This window comes from Chenopodium album, chromosome 10 (assembly GCF_948465745.1).
Source record: "Chenopodium album chromosome 10, dcCheAlbu1.1, whole genome shotgun sequence".
Taxonomy (NCBI): domain Eukaryota; kingdom Viridiplantae; phylum Streptophyta; class Magnoliopsida; order Caryophyllales; family Amaranthaceae; genus Chenopodium; species Chenopodium album.
The window spans coordinates 11,145,057-11,164,708 of record NC_137843.1 but is presented as its reverse complement, the minus strand read 5'-3'; the positions used below and the strand labels follow the sequence as shown (position 1 = coordinate 11,164,708).

The 19,652-nt window shown below is 33.9% G+C and overlaps 2 protein-coding genes across 2 annotated transcripts; one reads left to right on the top strand and one right to left on the bottom strand.

Annotated features, from left to right (window-relative positions):
- Positions 1-499: 499 nt before the first annotated feature.
- Positions 500-4,328, bottom strand: LOC145563535 (PLASMODESMATA CALLOSE-BINDING PROTEIN 1-like). The gene is made up of 4 exons (XM_081623981.1): positions 4,064-4,328; positions 3,152-3,397; positions 2,992-3,028; positions 500-1,108 (listed from the first exon to the last, which is right to left on the bottom strand). Exons 1-4 carry the CDS (start codon positions 4,113-4,115, stop codon positions 868-870), a joined length of 576 nt encoding a protein of 191 aa, XP_081480107.1. The 5' UTR covers positions 4,116-4,328; the 3' UTR covers positions 500-867.
- Positions 4,329-12,864: 8,536 nt separating this feature from the next.
- Positions 12,865-19,389, top strand: LOC145562237 (pentatricopeptide repeat-containing protein At1g26460, mitochondrial-like). Its single transcript, XM_081622448.1, has 6 exons — positions 12,865-13,636; positions 16,027-16,249; positions 16,331-16,804; positions 18,063-18,269; positions 18,360-18,497; positions 18,767-19,389. The coding sequence occupies exons 1-6, from the start codon at positions 13,026-13,028 to the stop codon at positions 18,953-18,955; spliced, it is 1,842 nt and encodes a 613-aa protein (XP_081478574.1). The 5' UTR covers positions 12,865-13,025; the 3' UTR covers positions 18,956-19,389.
- The last annotated feature ends 263 nt before the right edge of the window (positions 19,390-19,652 follow it).

The window sequence follows — 19,652 nt, the reverse complement described above, 5'->3', positions numbered from 1 at the left end:
GGCCTCTTGGTATTTGAAAGGTGATATACCTCGATTCTATGAGGTCGTTTGGTTCATTAGGGAAGTGCAAATTCCCATATTGAAAATAAATTTCATCATTAAAAACATGGGAATTCAATAAATTTGTTTAATTAAGAATGGAGGAAGTATATTCCCATGAGAATTTCAACTTACCGGGGGTAAGATAAGTGAATTTCCATGTTTTGTGGGTAGTCAAAATTTCCATGAATTTTCATTACCCATATTTTCACTTTTTTGTGTCAACCAAACAAGAGGTTGAAAATGAAATTCATGGGAAATTTGACTCCTCTCAAAATATTTAGCCAACCAAACAAGGCCTACGAGTCCCTCTTTTGCACATGGTTAACAAGGTTCGCTCTTGAATCACGTACAGACAAGAATTCATGAAAAAATTACACATAGCTTTTAAAGAAATTTGCACATTCTTTGTTTATTAACTTTATTTAGTATCTCAAGCAAATATTTAAGATAAGATATCATTTTCTCATTAGATTATAATATTAAACAAAATAGTACTACTACATCTAAAGTCTCTAGGCTAGCTAAGCATAGATTTACATGTTTTTGAAAATAGATTCCGATTACAAAAGGCTAAAAAAAGGCATTAGGAGAAGATGATGATGTTGGTTCATCCCGAATATCAAACTCTCCTTGCATTACCCACCGCTCAAAATAGAATCAATGCCCACAAACCCTAACTTTTCACACCACAAACAAGCTAAAAAAAAGGAATATTTTTCCAAGATAACGAAATGGGTTACGAATTGTCCCTTTCCGATGATTCCCTACTTAAAAACTTACCATTGCACCAAAATCTCGTCCATTGATCTAAATCGCGAAGTTCTACTAGGCACGGAAGACCAACAAGCCTGAAATGAGGATCAGTGTAAGCGAGAAAAGGGTGCCTTGGAACGTAGACGGACTACCATTTGAGTTATAGTCGGGCATGCCACCGGTGGGACCCATGCCAGGGCTAAATATGCCACCAGGGGGGGTACTCAATCCAGTTGTTGATCCTCCAGTTCCAGTGGTTATGCCTCCTGGAGTTGAGGATGGGATACCGCCCATACCACCAGAAGAAACGGAGCTGTAAATCAAACACAGCTGCGTTAACCTTTGAATTAACTTCATACATGTACATTGAATAACTTTTTAGTTTTTCTTTCACCAAAAACACTTCATGTTGAAACAACTATGCAGTTCAAATGTTCACATCAAAAACTAGATTCCATACTTATGACAATGATCAAAGATGAGGTAATGATTCCACCAAATAATGCCAGTCACAAAACACCCAAAAAAATCGAAAAGACGACTACCAATGCCTGGAGAGGGAAAAAAGATGCTCGCTTCCAAAAATGCAATGCAAAGTAATCTAGTACGGAGTATGTCATTTTGTGGCCATGTGTACCCACAAGCTTAGTCTTAAATCCTAACCATCGATCTAATTTACATGTTAGTCATATTACTCTGTACTAAATCAAACATACTCGTCGCTTCAAATGCACTAATTAGAATAATTACAGTCATAGTCAAAGACAATAATACATTGGCAAATCTAGCACGTTCATAAATCATTATGAGACAAGAAAAAATTCACCAAGAAAATATTCACCCACCTCATATTTTCTGAAAGTAAATTTACATTGTCAGAATTAATAAATATGCTCACCAAATACGTCTCGCTTTCTGGTTGAATGAATTAATGAAGTGTGCAAAAATGGCAACAAATTTAAAAACTGAAACAAACACACATGACATTACACCCGCATGCACCAAACTGAAGAATAAGAAAGAAAAAAAAGACTAGTACTACTAAACTAACAGACATCAAGCTAGTTGTTTAGTCAATTATCATCGGATGCACCAATTAATTAATTAAACATCAACTTCGTGACGAATACAAAAAATATGAAGTAATGAAGTAGATTTATTAATCTACTTTGATTTTGTACTTTGTATGTGCTTAAGCATGATTTAGGTAGATCAAAGTAGGTTTATTAATTGATTAACTTTATGGGAAATTGAGTTTCTCACTTTTCATGAGTGTATCGATATCTAACACCAAAACGGGCAAGGGCATGCAATGCCTTAGACCAAATCCGAATTATGATACATGGAGTACATTATAAAATTTGTTGTCAAGTAAGAACAACATGAAAGCGACTATGAAGGATTAAACAAAAATAACCTTGTGGACTCTTCCATTTTGCAATTATGTTTAATGGTTGTGTTATGACTTAAAACCTCTTAAATAAAGAAAACCATGGTAAAACCCGCAAGTTAGATCCTACACGGCTACACATCAACAAAATTACATAATGCGCATCATACTTTCTAAAGAGAACACAAATCAAATTAAAAAAACACCATAAAATCAAATCATGTTCATGAATCCACATAATGTATTCATGTTTTTTATTTTCGACTATTTATTACGAGTATTTTACTTTTGCATGTACATTCTTTAAGAGCATGATACACTCCATGCTCTTGAGTCTTGACTATGGGATCTAAGCATTGTGGTAATTACTCCAAATTACTCCAAATTGTTATTGACATAATACTAATGTCTTGTGTTATGTCAAATACTCCTTATTAAAAAGAGAGAATCTTTCAAAAGGCCTTTTTGTAAGAAGGTACTAATTGAGGTGCTTTTTAAGTGGAAAATTTACATAGAATCTTACAGTAAATTCACTGATTAGAGGTGAAAAAATAGAGAGGCCAACATCATAGCTTCCTTTTTTTTTTTCTTCAATTAAACTTAAAACATAATTTTATGAGTTTTATGTTCTATCATACATTCATACTCAATATTTAGCAAAAATCATAGAAACTATTTTAACATTAACATAACCAATTATATCAAAACCAACCAAAAAAAAAAAAAGAACAAATTCAGCATATTAAAAAAACTCATAGATCCATACAAGTCGTACACATTTAAAAATACAGATAGAGAAATCATACCCTCCACTAGTGGGAAATGTGCATCCAGATGGCACAGCTAAAAATAAAACAAAAGAAAAATATCAGAATATAATCAAACCAATAAATAATTTATTAATTTGAAAATATGATTGACTAAATTAATTAGAGATAGTGAGAAAGGAAGAAGACATAAACATACTGGAAGGGAGGTTGTTAGAAGGGGTGGCAGCACCAGAAAAAACACAGGAATCCTGAACTTGACCCTTATTTTGGAAATAACTATTAACAGCATAATCACAAACAGCCTTTGGATCATCTTGTACATAACAAGGTCCTCCTGGTTGTATTGCCTTACAATCAGCTCCTGCTCCACATGCATAATCTATTACCTTCTGGTATGCTGTTGGATCTTGTGCTCCTGCTTTACAGATGCAGTATGTTCCACCTACATAACCAAGATTTTAAATTACTGTTTTTTATTTAGTAATTACATAAAATTGGAATATATATATATATATATATATATATATATATATATATATATATATATATATATACATATTATACACCCATCAATTTGAAGATCAATTTTGTTGAAATTTTAGGATTTACCCATAACTTCTTTTTTTTTTTTTTTTTTTGTGGAAGAAATGAATACAAATCAAATCTTTTGAGTGTTCAATTGACCCACTAGCTTAATTTTTATAAATTTTGGTCAAATTTTACAAGAAAAATTGACATCTTTGATTGTTTTGGCATAGGGAATGAGGTAAAGATTAAAACTTTTGAGTGTTCAAATAGACCCACTTGCTTGATTAGGTTTAAAAAAATATCAACAAAAAAAAAATCTGAAATCTTTGATCATTTTGATCATTTTCTTTGAGGAAATGAACACAAAGAAAAGATTGAAGACCCAAAAACTCACTTTTTGTGATAAAAAAAAAAATGCAACACAAAGAAAAGATTGAAGTCACCCATCAAATTTTCAGTTCATTTTTTGATTAAAGATCAAATTTTTAGAGTGTTAAAGTAGACCCACAATCTAAAAACTTAGGTTAAAGATTAAACAAAACAACAACAACATAAAAAAATAGAGTTAAAAAAGGCTTACTTGAATAATTAGTGAGGCTTAGAAAAAGTGCAAAGAACAATAAAACAGCCATGATTACAGATGAAAGTTATGAGCTCAAAATCAAGCTTCCAATTAAAAAAAGGATTCCTTTTTTTTTCGAAGAGAGAATGAAAGTGAAATAAAGAAGAAAATTGAAGACAAAAAATTAGGAGAGAGAAATAGAAGTGTGGTGGGACTGATGAGAGAAGAAGTGGGGAGTTGGAACTTGGAAGTGTTAAAATTTGTCTAATAAGGTTTGCCATTTGTATTGTTTTTTTGGTCCTTTTTATACTCCAATACAAAGGAGAATACTAGGATGGCTGTTACTTTAACTTAAATTGTGGAGTTTTTTTCTAGTTGTTGAGGTTAAATGTCATTATCATTTTACTCCTTCTGTTTTTAAATACTTGCTTCACTCTTCTTTTTCGGCCATTTTTAAATACTTACTTCATTCTCTTATTTGAAAAGTTTTTACATATTTAATTCATTTTTCTCACCTAATGAACCCAACATAAATCATATTTTATTAATTTCATATTCTCTCTCTTTCAATTCTCTCCACTATTTTTGCTTTTTACATTTTTTTATTTTTTCACCTACGCCACTACCTCTATATTTTATTACTTTCTCTAATTTCTCCTAAAACTCCATATATGGAGAAATGGACCAAGTATTTAAAAATAGAAGGAGTATTAAAATATTATAAAATATATACTCCATATACTGTAATTTTTTGTAGGAAAAGGTAAAATGTCTGACTGTTACAGAGTACATCACTACATGCCATTCAAATTTTAGAGAATCAACTCTTTGCATTCAACTCATTTGGTCATTTCTACATTAAATTATGAGCATATTTTTATTTCGTTACTATAAATCAGACATATAAATACTTTTTTTTTTTTAAAAAAAAAGGAATTATTGTTTAAAACAGAGTACAAAGTATTCCCCTAAAATATATACTAATATATATAAAGTATTTATTGCAACTAATTAGAATTTGTGAACCAAACAAAGTTTGGTGGAGTTGACGGGGAACTCACCTTGTAACTTTGAGGTCACGAGTTTGAACCCTTCTAACTACATATATTCTCGTTCATCTTACCAATTTTAGAAAAAAAAAATAAGTACATAAACATTCAAGGAAAGAAAGGTTATCCAAAATATAATATGTTTAGATGGAATGAAATAAGTACAAAAATAATAAAATATATAGCCCTAATAGCTATATATAAGTATTAAATACACTTTTAAAAATTCTATAAAATTAGAAATTTATAACAAAAACACGCATAAATCATTATATTTAGTTTTACATTTTTATGATTTCTTTAGTTTTTACGATTTTCAAGTGTAAATTTAATGCTTATATGTTGTCCTAAGGAGTATGTATAGCAATTTTCTTTTTAATTTGCCAAATTGAGTAATTTTTTTTTACAAAATATTACTCCGCACACGAATAAGAGACTTAAATCTATTTATTTTAAAGTGTCGGTGTACATATGATGAAATAATAGAATACCCACGTCAAAAATATCACAAATTGAAACAAACAAGAAGAAAAATAAAGGAAAGAAAATCAATGCAACCATTGTACAAACGTACTTCTCCTAGTACAATTATTTAAATGCACTCATTTTAAAAATTAAAATACTCTTAAAATAAAAACTAGGAGCAGTAAACTATAATCGTACAACCTATAAAAGTTTGTTATTCTCTCTATATTTATAGAGAAATACAAGTTTATCATTTTGATAAATTTGTTTATCAAGTGGCAAAATCATTAATTAATCAGCAACTTTTATTAAATATATGATCTTGTTTACTTCACCTTATTTTTACTTATTTCAGAAAAATTAAGTTTAGATCAGAAAAAATAAGTTCAGATCAGATTATCGTTTCATGTGTAGTTTTCTATCGCTAATTATCTTTAATTCCGTAATGAAAAAAATTATGAAAATTACATATTAATAAAATGCACATTATTACAAATCTAACAAGACCCCGCTTTACATATTTTTTATATTTTTCCTTATAGATTATCGTACACTTAAGGTTGAAAATTTGGTCAAATCAGACAATCAGATCAAACCAGACCAAATCAGATCCGAGTAGACCATATCAGATAAATTCAAATAAGCAAAAATAAGGTGAACCAAACAAGGCTTAAGTCCCACTGTTATTGATATATTTACAAGAATATCATACTAACTGATCATATATATTTTTTTTACTGAAGCTTCCTCTTATCTATATACGTATATAAATATTGATGCACATGTTAATGTATAATTCGACCTTTAAAATAAATTGGATTTTGCTAATGACCTTTCGGGGCGTTAGAAAAGCATTTAAAATATCACCTAAAGTGGTATATGTATTAATTTGAAAATGCATAACAAAATCACGCGTCAATCATTATAATTTAATATTTATTTTTAGTTTAATATTTATTGAGATAGAAGCATATATTGTGAATAAATTTAGGAAGTTAAGATATTTGGGAATATTGTAATGTGGCCGAATATTATAAATGGGAAAATACAATGGAAAAATACAGAGAACTATTTTCCCCGTATTTTAATATGGTATCAGAGCCAGGTTGGGTTGTGTTGTGATCTGGATCAGTATTATGGACAACTCACATGTGAGGGGAAGTGTTGAGCCCATGAGAAAACCCACATGTTAGTGGTGTGCTCTCCCACGTTAGTTAACTTTATAAGTGAGAGTTTGTAATGGGATGTGTATCCCACATTGAAGAATTAAGAAAGTTGTGTTTATATTATAAGGTTAAGGGGCTACTCCCATTATTGCCATATGGTTTTGAGGTGGAACCTCCTTGGTCCATAGTAGATAGTTGTATCAGGTGTGACCCAGGCCAGTTTAACGTGGTATCAAGAGCCTAGGGAGATCCTGGGATGAAAACACGAGAGTTCGTGTGGGAGAATGAGAGAACCTTATAAACGAGAGTTTGTGTGAGAGGAGAGAATGAAAAAACCCTTAATCACGAGAATTCGTGTGAGAGGAGAGGATGAAAAATACGAGGGTTCGTTTGAGAGGAGAGGATGAAAAACACGAGAGTTCATGTGAGAGGAGAGGATGAAAAACACGATGGTTCGTGTGAGAGAATAAGAAAAACCGTTCTCATCAAGTGAGAGAATAAAATAATCTTAAACATGAGAATTCATGTGAGATAGTGATTAATTACACGCATTATTCATTATTTGCGTCCAACAAAGTGAGATTGTGAGAATTCAGAATTTTTTTTTATAAGTATAAGTTATTTTCATAATTAATGTATAATAATAGTGTGAGAATTATTGTGAGAGTTCACAATATAATTTTTTTAATATAATTTCTTATTTTTTATGAGAAATCGATTTGGTGACTATGTTGATCATGGTGAAATTTGATGAAGAGGAAGAACGTGGCATGATCAAGTATTGTCCAAGATGCAGATTTTGTGGCTTGATGTTGACAACAAGATGCAGATTTTATTTTATTGTCCAAGTCGGACATTCGAGATCTACACCTCCGACTTGAGGGAGGGTATTGAGATAGGAACATATATTGTGAGAATAATATCATATGAGATATTATTATGATAGGATATATATGAAATATTGTGAATAGATTTAGGAAGTTAAGATATTTGGAAATATTAGGATTAGATATTTCTTCTGTCTATATATATTGTAATGTGGCCGAATATTATGAATGGAAAAATACAGAGAACTATTTTCTCATATTTTAACAATATTTCTACAATTAATTAGCTTATCTGACACTCTCAAGGTATTCGTTACCCTTATACTCGTAGATATAGTGTTAAAAGTCAAAGGGTAAAACGAAAATTTATCCGTGAATGATACTCGTACGTTAAAACAAAATTCCAGACCCTGAAGGCTGAACAAAGGCGAGAAGAGAACATCTCGAAAAGGTTCAAGAGCAGATATATTCAAGCAGTTAAAAAAACAAGGAATTGTTGTTTTTTAGGAAGTTGAAGACAATATTTAAGCAAGGACTAGTCATACTACTGTAGTTTAAGTTACAAGGAAGATCTTGGACTCTGGGAACATGGGTTTTGTTTTAAGTAATCCTTTTTTCCTTGTCAGCAAAATGCAAATTAAAGGTTCAATTGTACTGTGTTTTATGTTTTGTGTCTGTGATTCAGTGGCCGTTCCAACGGTCTTTAACTCATCTGGGTTGTGTGAGATTAGAATCTAACCACACCTTAACTTCACCCTGGTTAAGATTGATTTGTATTTTGCACGTGGGACCTACACTAACTTTGAGCCTTGAGGAGCCTCTCGAGCCTCTCATTGTGGGGAGAATGTGAGATTACTAGTTACATACTCCTTTTGTTTCATTTTGTTTTGTTATTGAGATTTAATTTAGTTGCTTTATGATTTCTTTGTGGAGCGAAATTGATATCATGTAAAATTGATGAGATTATTAAGCCTTATTCTTTTGGACTTTTTTCAGTTTAGGTCGTTTCAGTTCAGTTCAGATCGTTTCGGTTTATTTTAGTTCAAGTAAGGGTGTGTTCTGTATAACTTGATTTCAGTTCAGTCCAACTCCAATCAGTCCAGTTCCGTTCAGTTCAATTCCTAATTTTCTTTTCTCATAAACAATTCATTTCAACTCTATCCAATTCAGTTTTGTTCAGTTCAGTCCCAATCAGTTCAGTTCAGTTCAATTATTTTCAGTAAATTAGAATAGGACCTTATTATTTCAAGGAAATTTTAGAATTTGGTACCTCAAAAATGGAGGTGTTGAATTTTGGTACCCGTTTAAAATTTTATTTTATTTTGGTACCCATCAAACTTTTAAAATATAGCTTTTGGTACTTCCGTTCATGTTCCGTTAAGTTTTCCGTTAGTGGTGCCCATTATCTAATTAATTAATAATTTATTTTTGTAAAAAAAAAAATAAAAATAAAAAAAACCAAAACCCAGCCACTGCCACCCCTCTCCCTTCCCCGTCAGCCACCTTTCCCCCTCCCCTTGCCGGTTGCCGGTGCTCAAACGTTCCCCCAGCGCCGGCAACCTCACCCCCTCCCTTTCCCCCGCCAATCTCCCTCCCCTTTCCCACTCTTGGCTGCCCCCGAAACCACCCCTTACCCCTTTCCCCCAAATCAATTTTTTAGGGTTTAGGGTTCAATTTATTTTCTCTCTCTTCAAATCATACAAGTTTCGGTGTTTTTGTAGGTTGTGTGTTGGTTTCGATGGTTTTGCAAGGTTGTAGTGGGCTACATTTCGCATGGTTTTGTGTTGGTTTTGGCTGACAGCTTTGGCGTTCATGGTGGTGGTTTCGGTGGTTTTGTAGGTTGATTGTGTGTTGCGGGGCTGCTGTGAATTGTGTGTTGTTGCTCGTCGACGGTCAGGTGGAGATGGAGGGTGGTTTCGGTGGTTTTGTAGCTTGTGATTAGTGGTATTTGCGGTGGCTTTGTGTATTGGAGTGGGCTGTAGTTTGTGGCGAGGTGGAGTAGCTGGAGCTGTGGCGTTGCTGCAATAAAGGGGCAGTGACAGGTGGTTGTTGATGCGGTTGTTGTTGTGGGTTGTATTTGTGGTAGGAGTCGGTGGTGCGTTTGGAGGTGAAGGGGTGGTTTTTGGGGTAGCCGGCAGCCAATACGGGGAGGGGGGCTGAAAGTGTAGTGGTTGAGGAGGAGGAAGGGGTGGCTGGAAGGTGGCAAGACTATAGTTGGGCCCCACTAACAGAAAACTTAACGGAACATGAACGGAAGTACCAAAAGCTATATTTTTAAAGTTTGATGGGTACCAAAATAAAATAAAATTTTAAACGGGTACCAAAATTCAACACCCCCCATTTTTAAAGTACCAAATTCCAAAATTTCCTTATTTCAATTCAGTTCAAAAAATTTTAGTCCAAGTGAACGAGGCCTTTATGTATTAAATGCGAGCTTGCGTTTAATGATACTGGTATGAAGTATAACATTGGCATTTTATAATCATTTTAATCTAAGTATGAGACGAATTTTAAAATACATTTTCATAAATTAAGTCAAACAAAAGAGTTAATCACTTCATTCATAAATATATTGATGTCCTTAGATTATGTTCTATTTATGCCAGAAATAATTTTTTTTTAAAGATGTAACAAGTATTAAAACACGAAGAGAGTATTGTAACTTATAAGAAAGCCATGTACAATAATATGTTTAGGCTAATAAGAGCGGATAAAATAACTATAGAATTACAACCTCAACTTTAAAATTTCTTGCGTTATACCTAGTCATTAAGAGGCATGAAACAATAGGTGTACTTTAGATTTTGAGATAGATGATTGTGGTTGGATTTTGTAAATAAGAGCCTAGTTTTTAAGAGATAATGGGAAAAGTTGTCGTTAAGACTACCTTTGTCCTTTGTACGAGCGCAATTTCTATGCTACTTCTGGACTAGGTTTATAAAATTTATGTTATTTTGATGTTAACTTCTTATTATTTTAATTTATATATATGTTATTTTGAATTAAGTACATGTTATTTTATACTTGCATATTTTTTTTTATATTCAACATCGATCATTTCACTGTATCCCAATTCTATAAAATTCATGTTATTTTAATATGAACTTCTTATTATTTCAATTTATATGTATGTTAAATTTAAATATGTACATGTTATTTCATTCGTGCATGTTTTTTTTTTTTTTACATGTTGTTGAAGTAAATAACATATTATTTTAGCAAAATAACACAAGATTAAGCAAAATAACATAAGCTTTAGGCAAAATAACTCATCAAACATAATTGGTATGAACTACATGATCCAAGAGTATATAATACTAACTCCGTATGAATCGTATCATAAATTAAGCAATCATTAAGTTAGATGTGCTGAATTACATATAACAAGTTGGTTGTAAATCGAATATTGCTTATTAGTGAGTGTTAGTTGTACGTGAATGGTAGGAACAGTCAACAAATGGGAGTTTAAATATCAAGCAAGTCAAACTTCAAGTGAAAGAATGCCGCCATGCATGCTCCTTTGTGAGTCGCAAACTTTGAAGGAATAATTTACACTTTTAAAACCAGTAAAGTAAAAATTGCGATGTTACAATTCTACCAACTTACCATACCACCGTACGCCCACACCAAAATGACCAAATTGAATCTAACAATTAGTTATTTATTTATTTTTATTTTTATTTTTTGTTAATAGATGTATAGAAATATAGAAATTAAATCATAAAATAATATTTCCTTTATTTCTAAAAACTCTGTCTAAGCTAGTTTGACTTGTTTTGTAAGATGATTGTTGTCCATGAGGAATTAAGCAAGAGAAAATAAAATAAAATAAAACGATATGAATGTGGGGTTGGAGTGGCTAGTGGGAGCCTTTGTAGAAATAATGCAATAATATTATACTATAATATAGAGTATTTCTATTCCGAAAACAATCTTTATAAAAAAGTTGTTGCATTTACAATTTACACAACCCTTAAAAAAGAAAAGATCAGATAAGAGAATAATAAAAGTTGGGCATATTCTTGCTATTATTTCAAGATTTTGGTGGCAGTGGTATGAAAGCTAATTGAAGCTAAGTTGTTTTATGCGATGGAACCAAATTAGCAACAACGTTGTCTTTTTAACAACTTAGTGGGCCGCCCAGCTTGGTTCAAGCCCAAAATTTTCTAAAAAGTGTAATTTTGTATTTCCTACACACACAATTTTTTTTTTATTTATTTATTAAAAAGGTCCATTTGTTTCTAAAAAATATGGTCCGCAGTATAAGATCGTGGACAATTGAGATAGAGGAATTATTATTTTCGGTCAATTTGGAACGTTAAAGCATTAACTCTCATAGGCTCATAGCATAAAAGTATTAAGTATCCATTTTCACAAAAATAATAAAGTGCACCATGATGTGAAAAAACACTAAAATCGCAAAAAACTACTGCCTCCGGTTTTTTTTTTTTATTTGCATCACTTTGGATTGCACAAAGTTTTAGGAAAGTAATATAATATTGTGAGTTGGTAAATAAATTATTATAGTAAAAGTAAGATGGGGACCATGAAAGAGAAAGTATGTGAGAGAGGATAAATATTTTTATTATTTTAGTGGGGACCATGGAAGAGAGAGAAATGATAAAATAAGTTGAGTGGGGTTTAAAATAAGAGAGAGAAATGATAAAATATAGTATAAAGTTACTAAAAATAGAAGTGATGGTATAAAAGTATAACAAGAAAAAGGAGGGGGGGGGGGATGAGGGAAATCCCTCAAATGAGTCCAATGAGGTTTGATCCCTATATCTCAAGGATATGAGGTGGAAGCGATACCACTACTCCATCCCTTCAACCTCTATTATATAACATGTGTATAGGTCGGCATGAAACATGATCCAACCAAGTCACACCACGTTTTTAATACTCGTACATATATATTCGATTTTAATTTTTGGTATTGATTGTATTTTAAAGTTGTATCAACTAAATAAGTTGGAATCCGCAATTAAAAATGACATGTGTTGTCGTGCAACTCAACTTGTTAGTGTAGTCAGTGGAGATTAGGGGAGGGGGGTTTAAAAAAGCCGAGCTTGCTTGTGAACTACTCGATGCTACGTTCGGTCAAAACTCGATCAAAACTTGACTCGTCTCTATATTTTAATAAGCCAAGCCTTGGCGGGCTATTCTTGGCTATCATAAACCTAACACATTCATCACGAGACACATACAGGTTATTCAGATCAATTTCAAATGTTAGCAAGCTTAGCATTAGAATTGACCATAATTTTACAAGGGGATGAGGTTCGAACCCTCGTCACTCGGGGGCCATCCCTCCATCTCCTAGATGCTCAATACCTCCTAAAAAGATTATCAACACTAATGAGCGAGAAAATGCGCAACTCGGTGACTCTCTCCCTCTGCTAAACCCTAGCCAGTTAGTCTCCTCTCTCATCTTCTTCTTCAACCTTCACTTTCTCTCTCCTCTCTGCTTCAGATGCATTCAAAAATGGCGATGCTTACCAAATCACGATCCCTTTTCAAAACCCTAAACCCCAATACCCTCAAATCAATCTCAACTTTCTCTCTTCTCAATCAAGAAGCTCAGCTTGCGGAACAACCGCCGTCGCAATCTCCGTCGCCTCTTCCGCCGAACCCTTCTTCCGGCAGCCCCATGTACAACGAGAACTGGCGAAGCCCTATTCCGAACAATGGTACTGGAAATCAATCGATAATTCCATCTGGGTATTTCTATCAAAGCCCTGCTGCTCTTATGCAAGCGGCTGCGCAGAAGAAGGATGCTAATTCGCTTTTGAATTTGTTTGCTGATTGGGTTACGGCGAAACGATGGAGAGATATAAAGCATTTGTTCGAGCTTTGGATCAAATCGTTGGATGTTAATGGGAAGCCTAATAAGCCGAATGTGCAATTGTTTAATCATTACTTGAGGGCGCATTTTAGTGATGGTGCTACTGCTGCTGACTTGCTTGATGTGGTTAGTTTAATGGAGGGTTTCGCTGTCGAACCGAATACCGCCTCGTTTAATTTGGTGCTTAAGGCTATGCATCAGGCTAGAGAATATGAGGCTGCGGAAAAGCTTATTGAAAGGTTACATTTTCAAAGTTTTAAATTTTGCTGATTAATCTACATTGCATTAATTTAAATTTTGTGGTGTTAAATGCTAATTTTGTTTAATGTTAATGTGCTAATAGTTAAATTATGTTATCTTTTTGAAAAATAAAAGAAATGGATTATATATTTGCTATGTATAGCTATAAGTTAATGAATCTAATTGGGAATGAAGAAGCTTGGGCTTAATGTTAGGGTCATGCTTTTATGGTGCATTGGGAACTATGACAGTAGTTTTTGTAAAGGGTAATGGAAAATTTGAGATGGTAGTACTTTATGTGTTGGCAACGGAAGCTGATATTGTAAAGGAAAAGACTTAAACATGGGTAGATTTTATATTGACACCAGTATTGCCTCCCTTTTCGAACCCGAGGGAAGATATATACTCTTTAGTTGATCGATTCTAGAAGGAAGCTTTTTTTGGTTTCTGTGATGGTCATGGTTCGGAACCTCATAAACTCTCCTTGGATTTCACTTATAGTTTGCTGCGGCGCTTCATATAATAGTGCCTTGGAAGTAGATTCCTGTAAGTTTTCATGAAACTGTTATTACAATTCCAAATTTACGTCCTTTTTTGGTGTGTTTGCGGTCCAGTTCGGTACCCAAACCAAACCAAATTGTAAAGGACATCGCATTTTCTAAAGGACATTCTATGATTCTACTGTAGAGCCGCATGAGATTGTCTATAGTAGCTGCTTCAATTGGTCAGGACAGACAGAGAGATGCTGTTGGGCATTGCCTATTTGCAATATATTGGTTTATGAGCTTTCACATTGTTTAGAGCACCTTTGGCAATGACTTAGACATTGGATCTCTTTAGTTGCCTTTTCGTTCAAGTCTACATTACCTATTTATGTCTGAAAGTTGCTTTGGAAGCCAACTGCAGATTGTTTTTCTTCATGATGAACATTTCACTTTTCATCCATTGGAATATCACCAATAATTCTTATTGTTGTGCAGCTGATTTTGTTTTGGTCACTGTGAGCTTGTATGAATGTATTGCTTTTTAAGTGTCGATGTGCAATAAGTATGGATTCTGTATTGGCGAATGCTTTCAAAACAGCATTAGCCCCCTACCACCTATGGCATAAGTTTCACTACTTCCACCATGCTTCTAATGGCGATGGAGCACTAGAGCTCAATTGTCGTGTTCTTGGCATGTGCACTAATTTCTGCTTCATTTAACTGATTAAGTGATTAATATACTTTTGCTTTGGACATTATTGGGTTTCCATTTTGAAAGTTGATGAATTTGATCAGGAATGGAGATTTTGGTGCTTGTGGAAGAGAGCTTCTCATCGCTGTCCTAGTTTTATCAATCATTATGTCATGTGGACACCCAAAAGGAGCTTTGTCTTAGGCATATATCTATTTCCGTGATATTTTTTTTTTTTTTTTTTTTTTCCGCATGGTGTCCATAAAAGGGTTTTTGAACCAAGGGAAGTTAATGGAAGCTCATCCTTGTGACTAAAAAACTTAAATAAGCTGATCTATTGTTACGAGAACCTTATTAGATCTCTAATCACTTCACATCAGTGTGTAGAGTGGGGAGGATGTTGCCCTAATGCTATTACACATCAGATGAAGTGCCGTAGAGCTTTCCCGTTTTATTGGCAGTAGGTATCTAATACTTTGAGTTGACTGGATGATATTCTATTAGGACTCTGATCTCTAGAGCTTCTTTAGTGAATGCATTCCCTGGCTTTTTGGAAAATGACGGGTCTGAAAGGAAGCACAAGCACTCCTATGAAATGTTTCATAGTTCTCTTGCTTGTTTGCCTATCTTGACTGTGGATGTTTTAATAAATCCTTAGATTTTGCAGTGAGAATCTAGGAAATTGCAGGTATTGTATTCTTTGGGCATACAGTCAAAGTTGTTGTTTGGTGGTCCCTTACGATTATCATTTTACTTTGAGGTTGCTGATTGGTGAATTCGTTTATGGAGTTGATGCCATGTGCAGCTTTTTTGACACTGATGCTTAATCATATGGTATTTGTGTCATGATGTTTTAGTTTATTACCTTTATAGTTTTATTCTCCGCCTTCCTCTGCCTCTGTCTCTATCACTGCACACACACTCAATCACATTCTCTTTCAATTTGAGAGTGTCCTTCTATGAGTTATACACAGAATTTTGAAGCTGTTTCGTTTGCAATTGGTCTGAGATAGTAAAAACGGTAACATGTTTATATCACAATTATACTAGTGAATCAATTTGCTGTTCTTAGATAATACTGTTTCATCTCTTAGTAATTTTCAGTTAATGTATTCTCAATGGCTTTTTTAGATTTTGCTTTATTTTCTGTTTTCATTCTTGCTGTAATTAAATTAGCCCGTTGACAGATGAATCTTATTCTAAATTTATCTAGGATGCTGCAAAGTGGGAAAGAGTCTCAGCCTGATGAGGAGTCATATGTTTTGGTTATTAGCATGCTGTTATCACAAGGCCAGATTGATACCGCCTTAAAATATATAGATCTAACTCTGAAATCTGGTTATATGCTGTCGACAAAGGTTTTTGTTGATTGTGTCCAAAGCTGTGTTGACAAGAAAAGATTGGATAGTTTGGTGACGATTATAGAAAAGTGCAAGGTATTGTTTTGATTGTTGCTTGGAGACTCATGTGAGATATGACTTTGTGTTCTCATTTTGACTATTTCTATGCATCATCAGGCTATGGACCAAAATAAAGCTCTGAGCCCCAGCTGGAACTTGTGCAACAATCTTGCAGATGTTGCAATACAGAATGATAATAGCAAGCTGGCCTTTCTAGCTTTAGGATTTATGGCTAGATGGATTCAACTGGGTGAAAACGGGAGGCCCCCTTTTTTTCACTCTGTTGATGAAGGATTAGTTGTTTCTGCCATTGCTACAGCTGCCCGGACTTATGACTCAACTCTTTTGGATGCATCATGGGCCATCCTAAAGAGATCCTTGCGTGAAAGAAAGCCTCCCAATCCAGAAACCTACTTGGCTAAGATAAATGCCCAAGCTTCCCTGGGAAGCTTGCAGAATGCTTTTAGCACTCTGAATGAACTTGAAAAAACACATGGAAGTTCTGCAGGGGAGGACCTACTGTCACCATTCACTTCTCTTTATCCATTAGTTGTGGCATGTTCAAAGCAAGGATTTGAAACTTTAGATCTGGTAAGTCTTCTGATTTGCACCTTTCTATTTTGACGATTTGGCTTCCTATCATTTGAATTCCGGAGGTGCCGATTATCTACCCTTTTCCTAAGGGAATACTGATGAAATATATTTTTGGAGCTGATAGACATCATAGGCAGTGTTATATTCCATTATTGACGGTTATATTAGCATTTAGTTATTCAATTGTGTTTCTGAATTTTCTTTTACAAGGTTAAAAGTTTATCAATTTTGACCTTGATCTTTACTAATATGTTTGAGAAAACATTATCATGTGGGACCATTGTCATTAATCATTATTGATTTCCTTGAAAGATATTTGTTGTGCACTTAGCAATTCAACTTTTTTTTAGTTAAATATATTCAGTTTAACAAAAACAAGCTAGGGAAAACAAAGTGTCATATCCCTCAATTAGGTAAATGTATTTTATAAAGTGTTTACGGGCTCAAATTCTTTTGGGTTTGGATTTATCGCTCAAATGTTATTCCAGTTTTGTCAAAGGTAATTTTGTCAGAGAAGTTTTCTTTCTGCTTCCCAAAGGGTAATTGTTAAAGGTTGTCCTTCACCAAGGTGATTGTTGATTTTGCTGATTTTTGCAAGTGGTGTTTGATGACAGTTTCACACATCATATTCTGAATCCCCCCACCCCACCCCACCCTCCAACCATGAGATTGTAGTTGGTTAAAGCTTAATTACTTGATCTCCTCTTGATTGTCATGAGTACCCCCCCCACCCCAAAACCATGAGATTGTGGTTTGTGAGAATTGAACATTTGATCTCTAAGGTTGCAAGATTAGCATAATGGCTTCTCCTTTCATTGAGAAGGGGGGGGGGGGGGGGGGGATGGTTATGGTTTTCTCCCTATCTTAAATCTTGCGGTTTTTTTTTTTTTTTTTTTTTTTTTTTAATTACTGTGGCTTCAAAATTCTTTCTGTGAATATTACTTGTGAACAAATTTCCATTGCATTCTCTTCCCTACATTTCCTTTTCCTTTCAGACCAACCATGCTTGCTAGAAATCTTCATATAACTAGGGAAAGAATATTGTTTAGCATGTTTGTCATGGACTCATTGGAGCTAGTTCAGTGAGCTCTGCAGAATCCATTTTAATAGTCGTGTAGGAAATATTGTGCTCAGTGTGAGGAAGACAGGTGGAAATTTGTTTTTAGAGGCTACTATTGATGTACATATTTTACTGTTGTATTTGAAAATAATGTGCTATCTTTAACCTTTTATATTTGTAATGTAATTTTCTTAGGTGTATTTTCAACTAGAGAATTTGAGTCGTGCAGACCCTCCCTACAAATCTGTTGCTGCCTTAAATTGTGTAATTTTGGGCTGTGCAAATATATGGGACCTTGATCGTGCTTACCAAACATTTGAAGCTATAAGTTCAACCTTTGGATTGGACCCTAATATACATTCATACAATGCTTTGATGTCTGCTTTTGGGAAATTGAGAAAGGTTTGGTCTACAACTCATTTAAATTTCTATTTTATGTGCTCTTTCCTATTGCTAAAACTTAGCATCATGAGATACATTTTCTGGTTGCAGACCTTTGAAGCTACAAGGGTATTTGAACATCTATGTAGTCTGGGTGTGAAACCAAATGCTATGTCATATAGTCTGCTTGTCGATGCTCACCTCATCAACCGAGATCCAAAGGCTGCTCTTACTGTTCTAAATGCAATGGTAAAGACAATCCCCCATTATTTTTTTCCCTTGGTTTGAAATTTCTCAAGAAAGACCTTTGAGTCGTTCATATCAATCAATCAATCAAAGCCTTAATCCCATAAGTGGGTCGGCTACATGAACCAATAGTGATTAATGTCTCTGTTGAGGCGTTCATACCTCTAATTTGGAAAATCTTGTAAAAGTGCCCTTTGTCTTGCCCCAAACAAGATTTTTCTGTTGTTGTGGCTTATTTAACCAACCTCTAATTTGGAATTACCCCCTCGCAGGTGGAAGCTGGTTTTGAACCATCAAAAGAGACATTAAAGAAGATCAAAAGACGATGTGATCGAGAGATGGATTTTGATAGCAGTAATCAAGTAACATCTCTTGCCAAGCAGAGCAAAATCTTTTTGGGCTCTGATAATCGAAGGAACATTTTGTTTAATCTGGAGTACGGCACTGAGTACGCCTCGTAGTCCGCCATCGCTGATGCCAATTGGAAATTCCTTTTTAAGCAACCAAGTCGCCTTTTTGTTTGTAAAGAAGCAATTTTATTGTATTTTGAGTTTTTGGTTGAGCGGTTGAGCCTAGGATTGAGCTCTGTTTATACTCCCCCTTTTCTTCATGTACCGATTTTGTTCCTCTTTTTCTCTGGGACATTTCTTTGCAATTAAATTTTCTAATTTTGACAGCTTAGGAATAATACAAAACTAATCCTAAAGTTCAAATTTTACAATTCTTATCCCTTGCCAAGTTGAGAGTTGTAGTGACTAGTGATGGAACCCTAAGTCTTCAATGTAGGGAAATTACCTTAGAATGGTAAAATTCCTTCTAGTTACTCCGAATTTGTAACTTTATTATTTTATTAATACAAAGAAATAGTTTATGAAATTCATTGGTAATCCTGTGTTATAGCTCATTTGATTTGATAATCATATTTATGAAATTCATTGGTAATCAAATTACCTTAACTTTGTTGTATTTTATCAAATTTTAAACTTAATTAGTTTAGGTGGTTAAGTGTTACACAAATGCTCCTATGACACACCATTTTCTCTCCACCTTCTATTGTTTCAAGTCTTTCAACGTTCTAAGTGCAATAATACAAGGTCATCAATGAGAATTTTCCCCTAAAACATCTATATTTTATCCATCATATGAAGTAATCGGTGC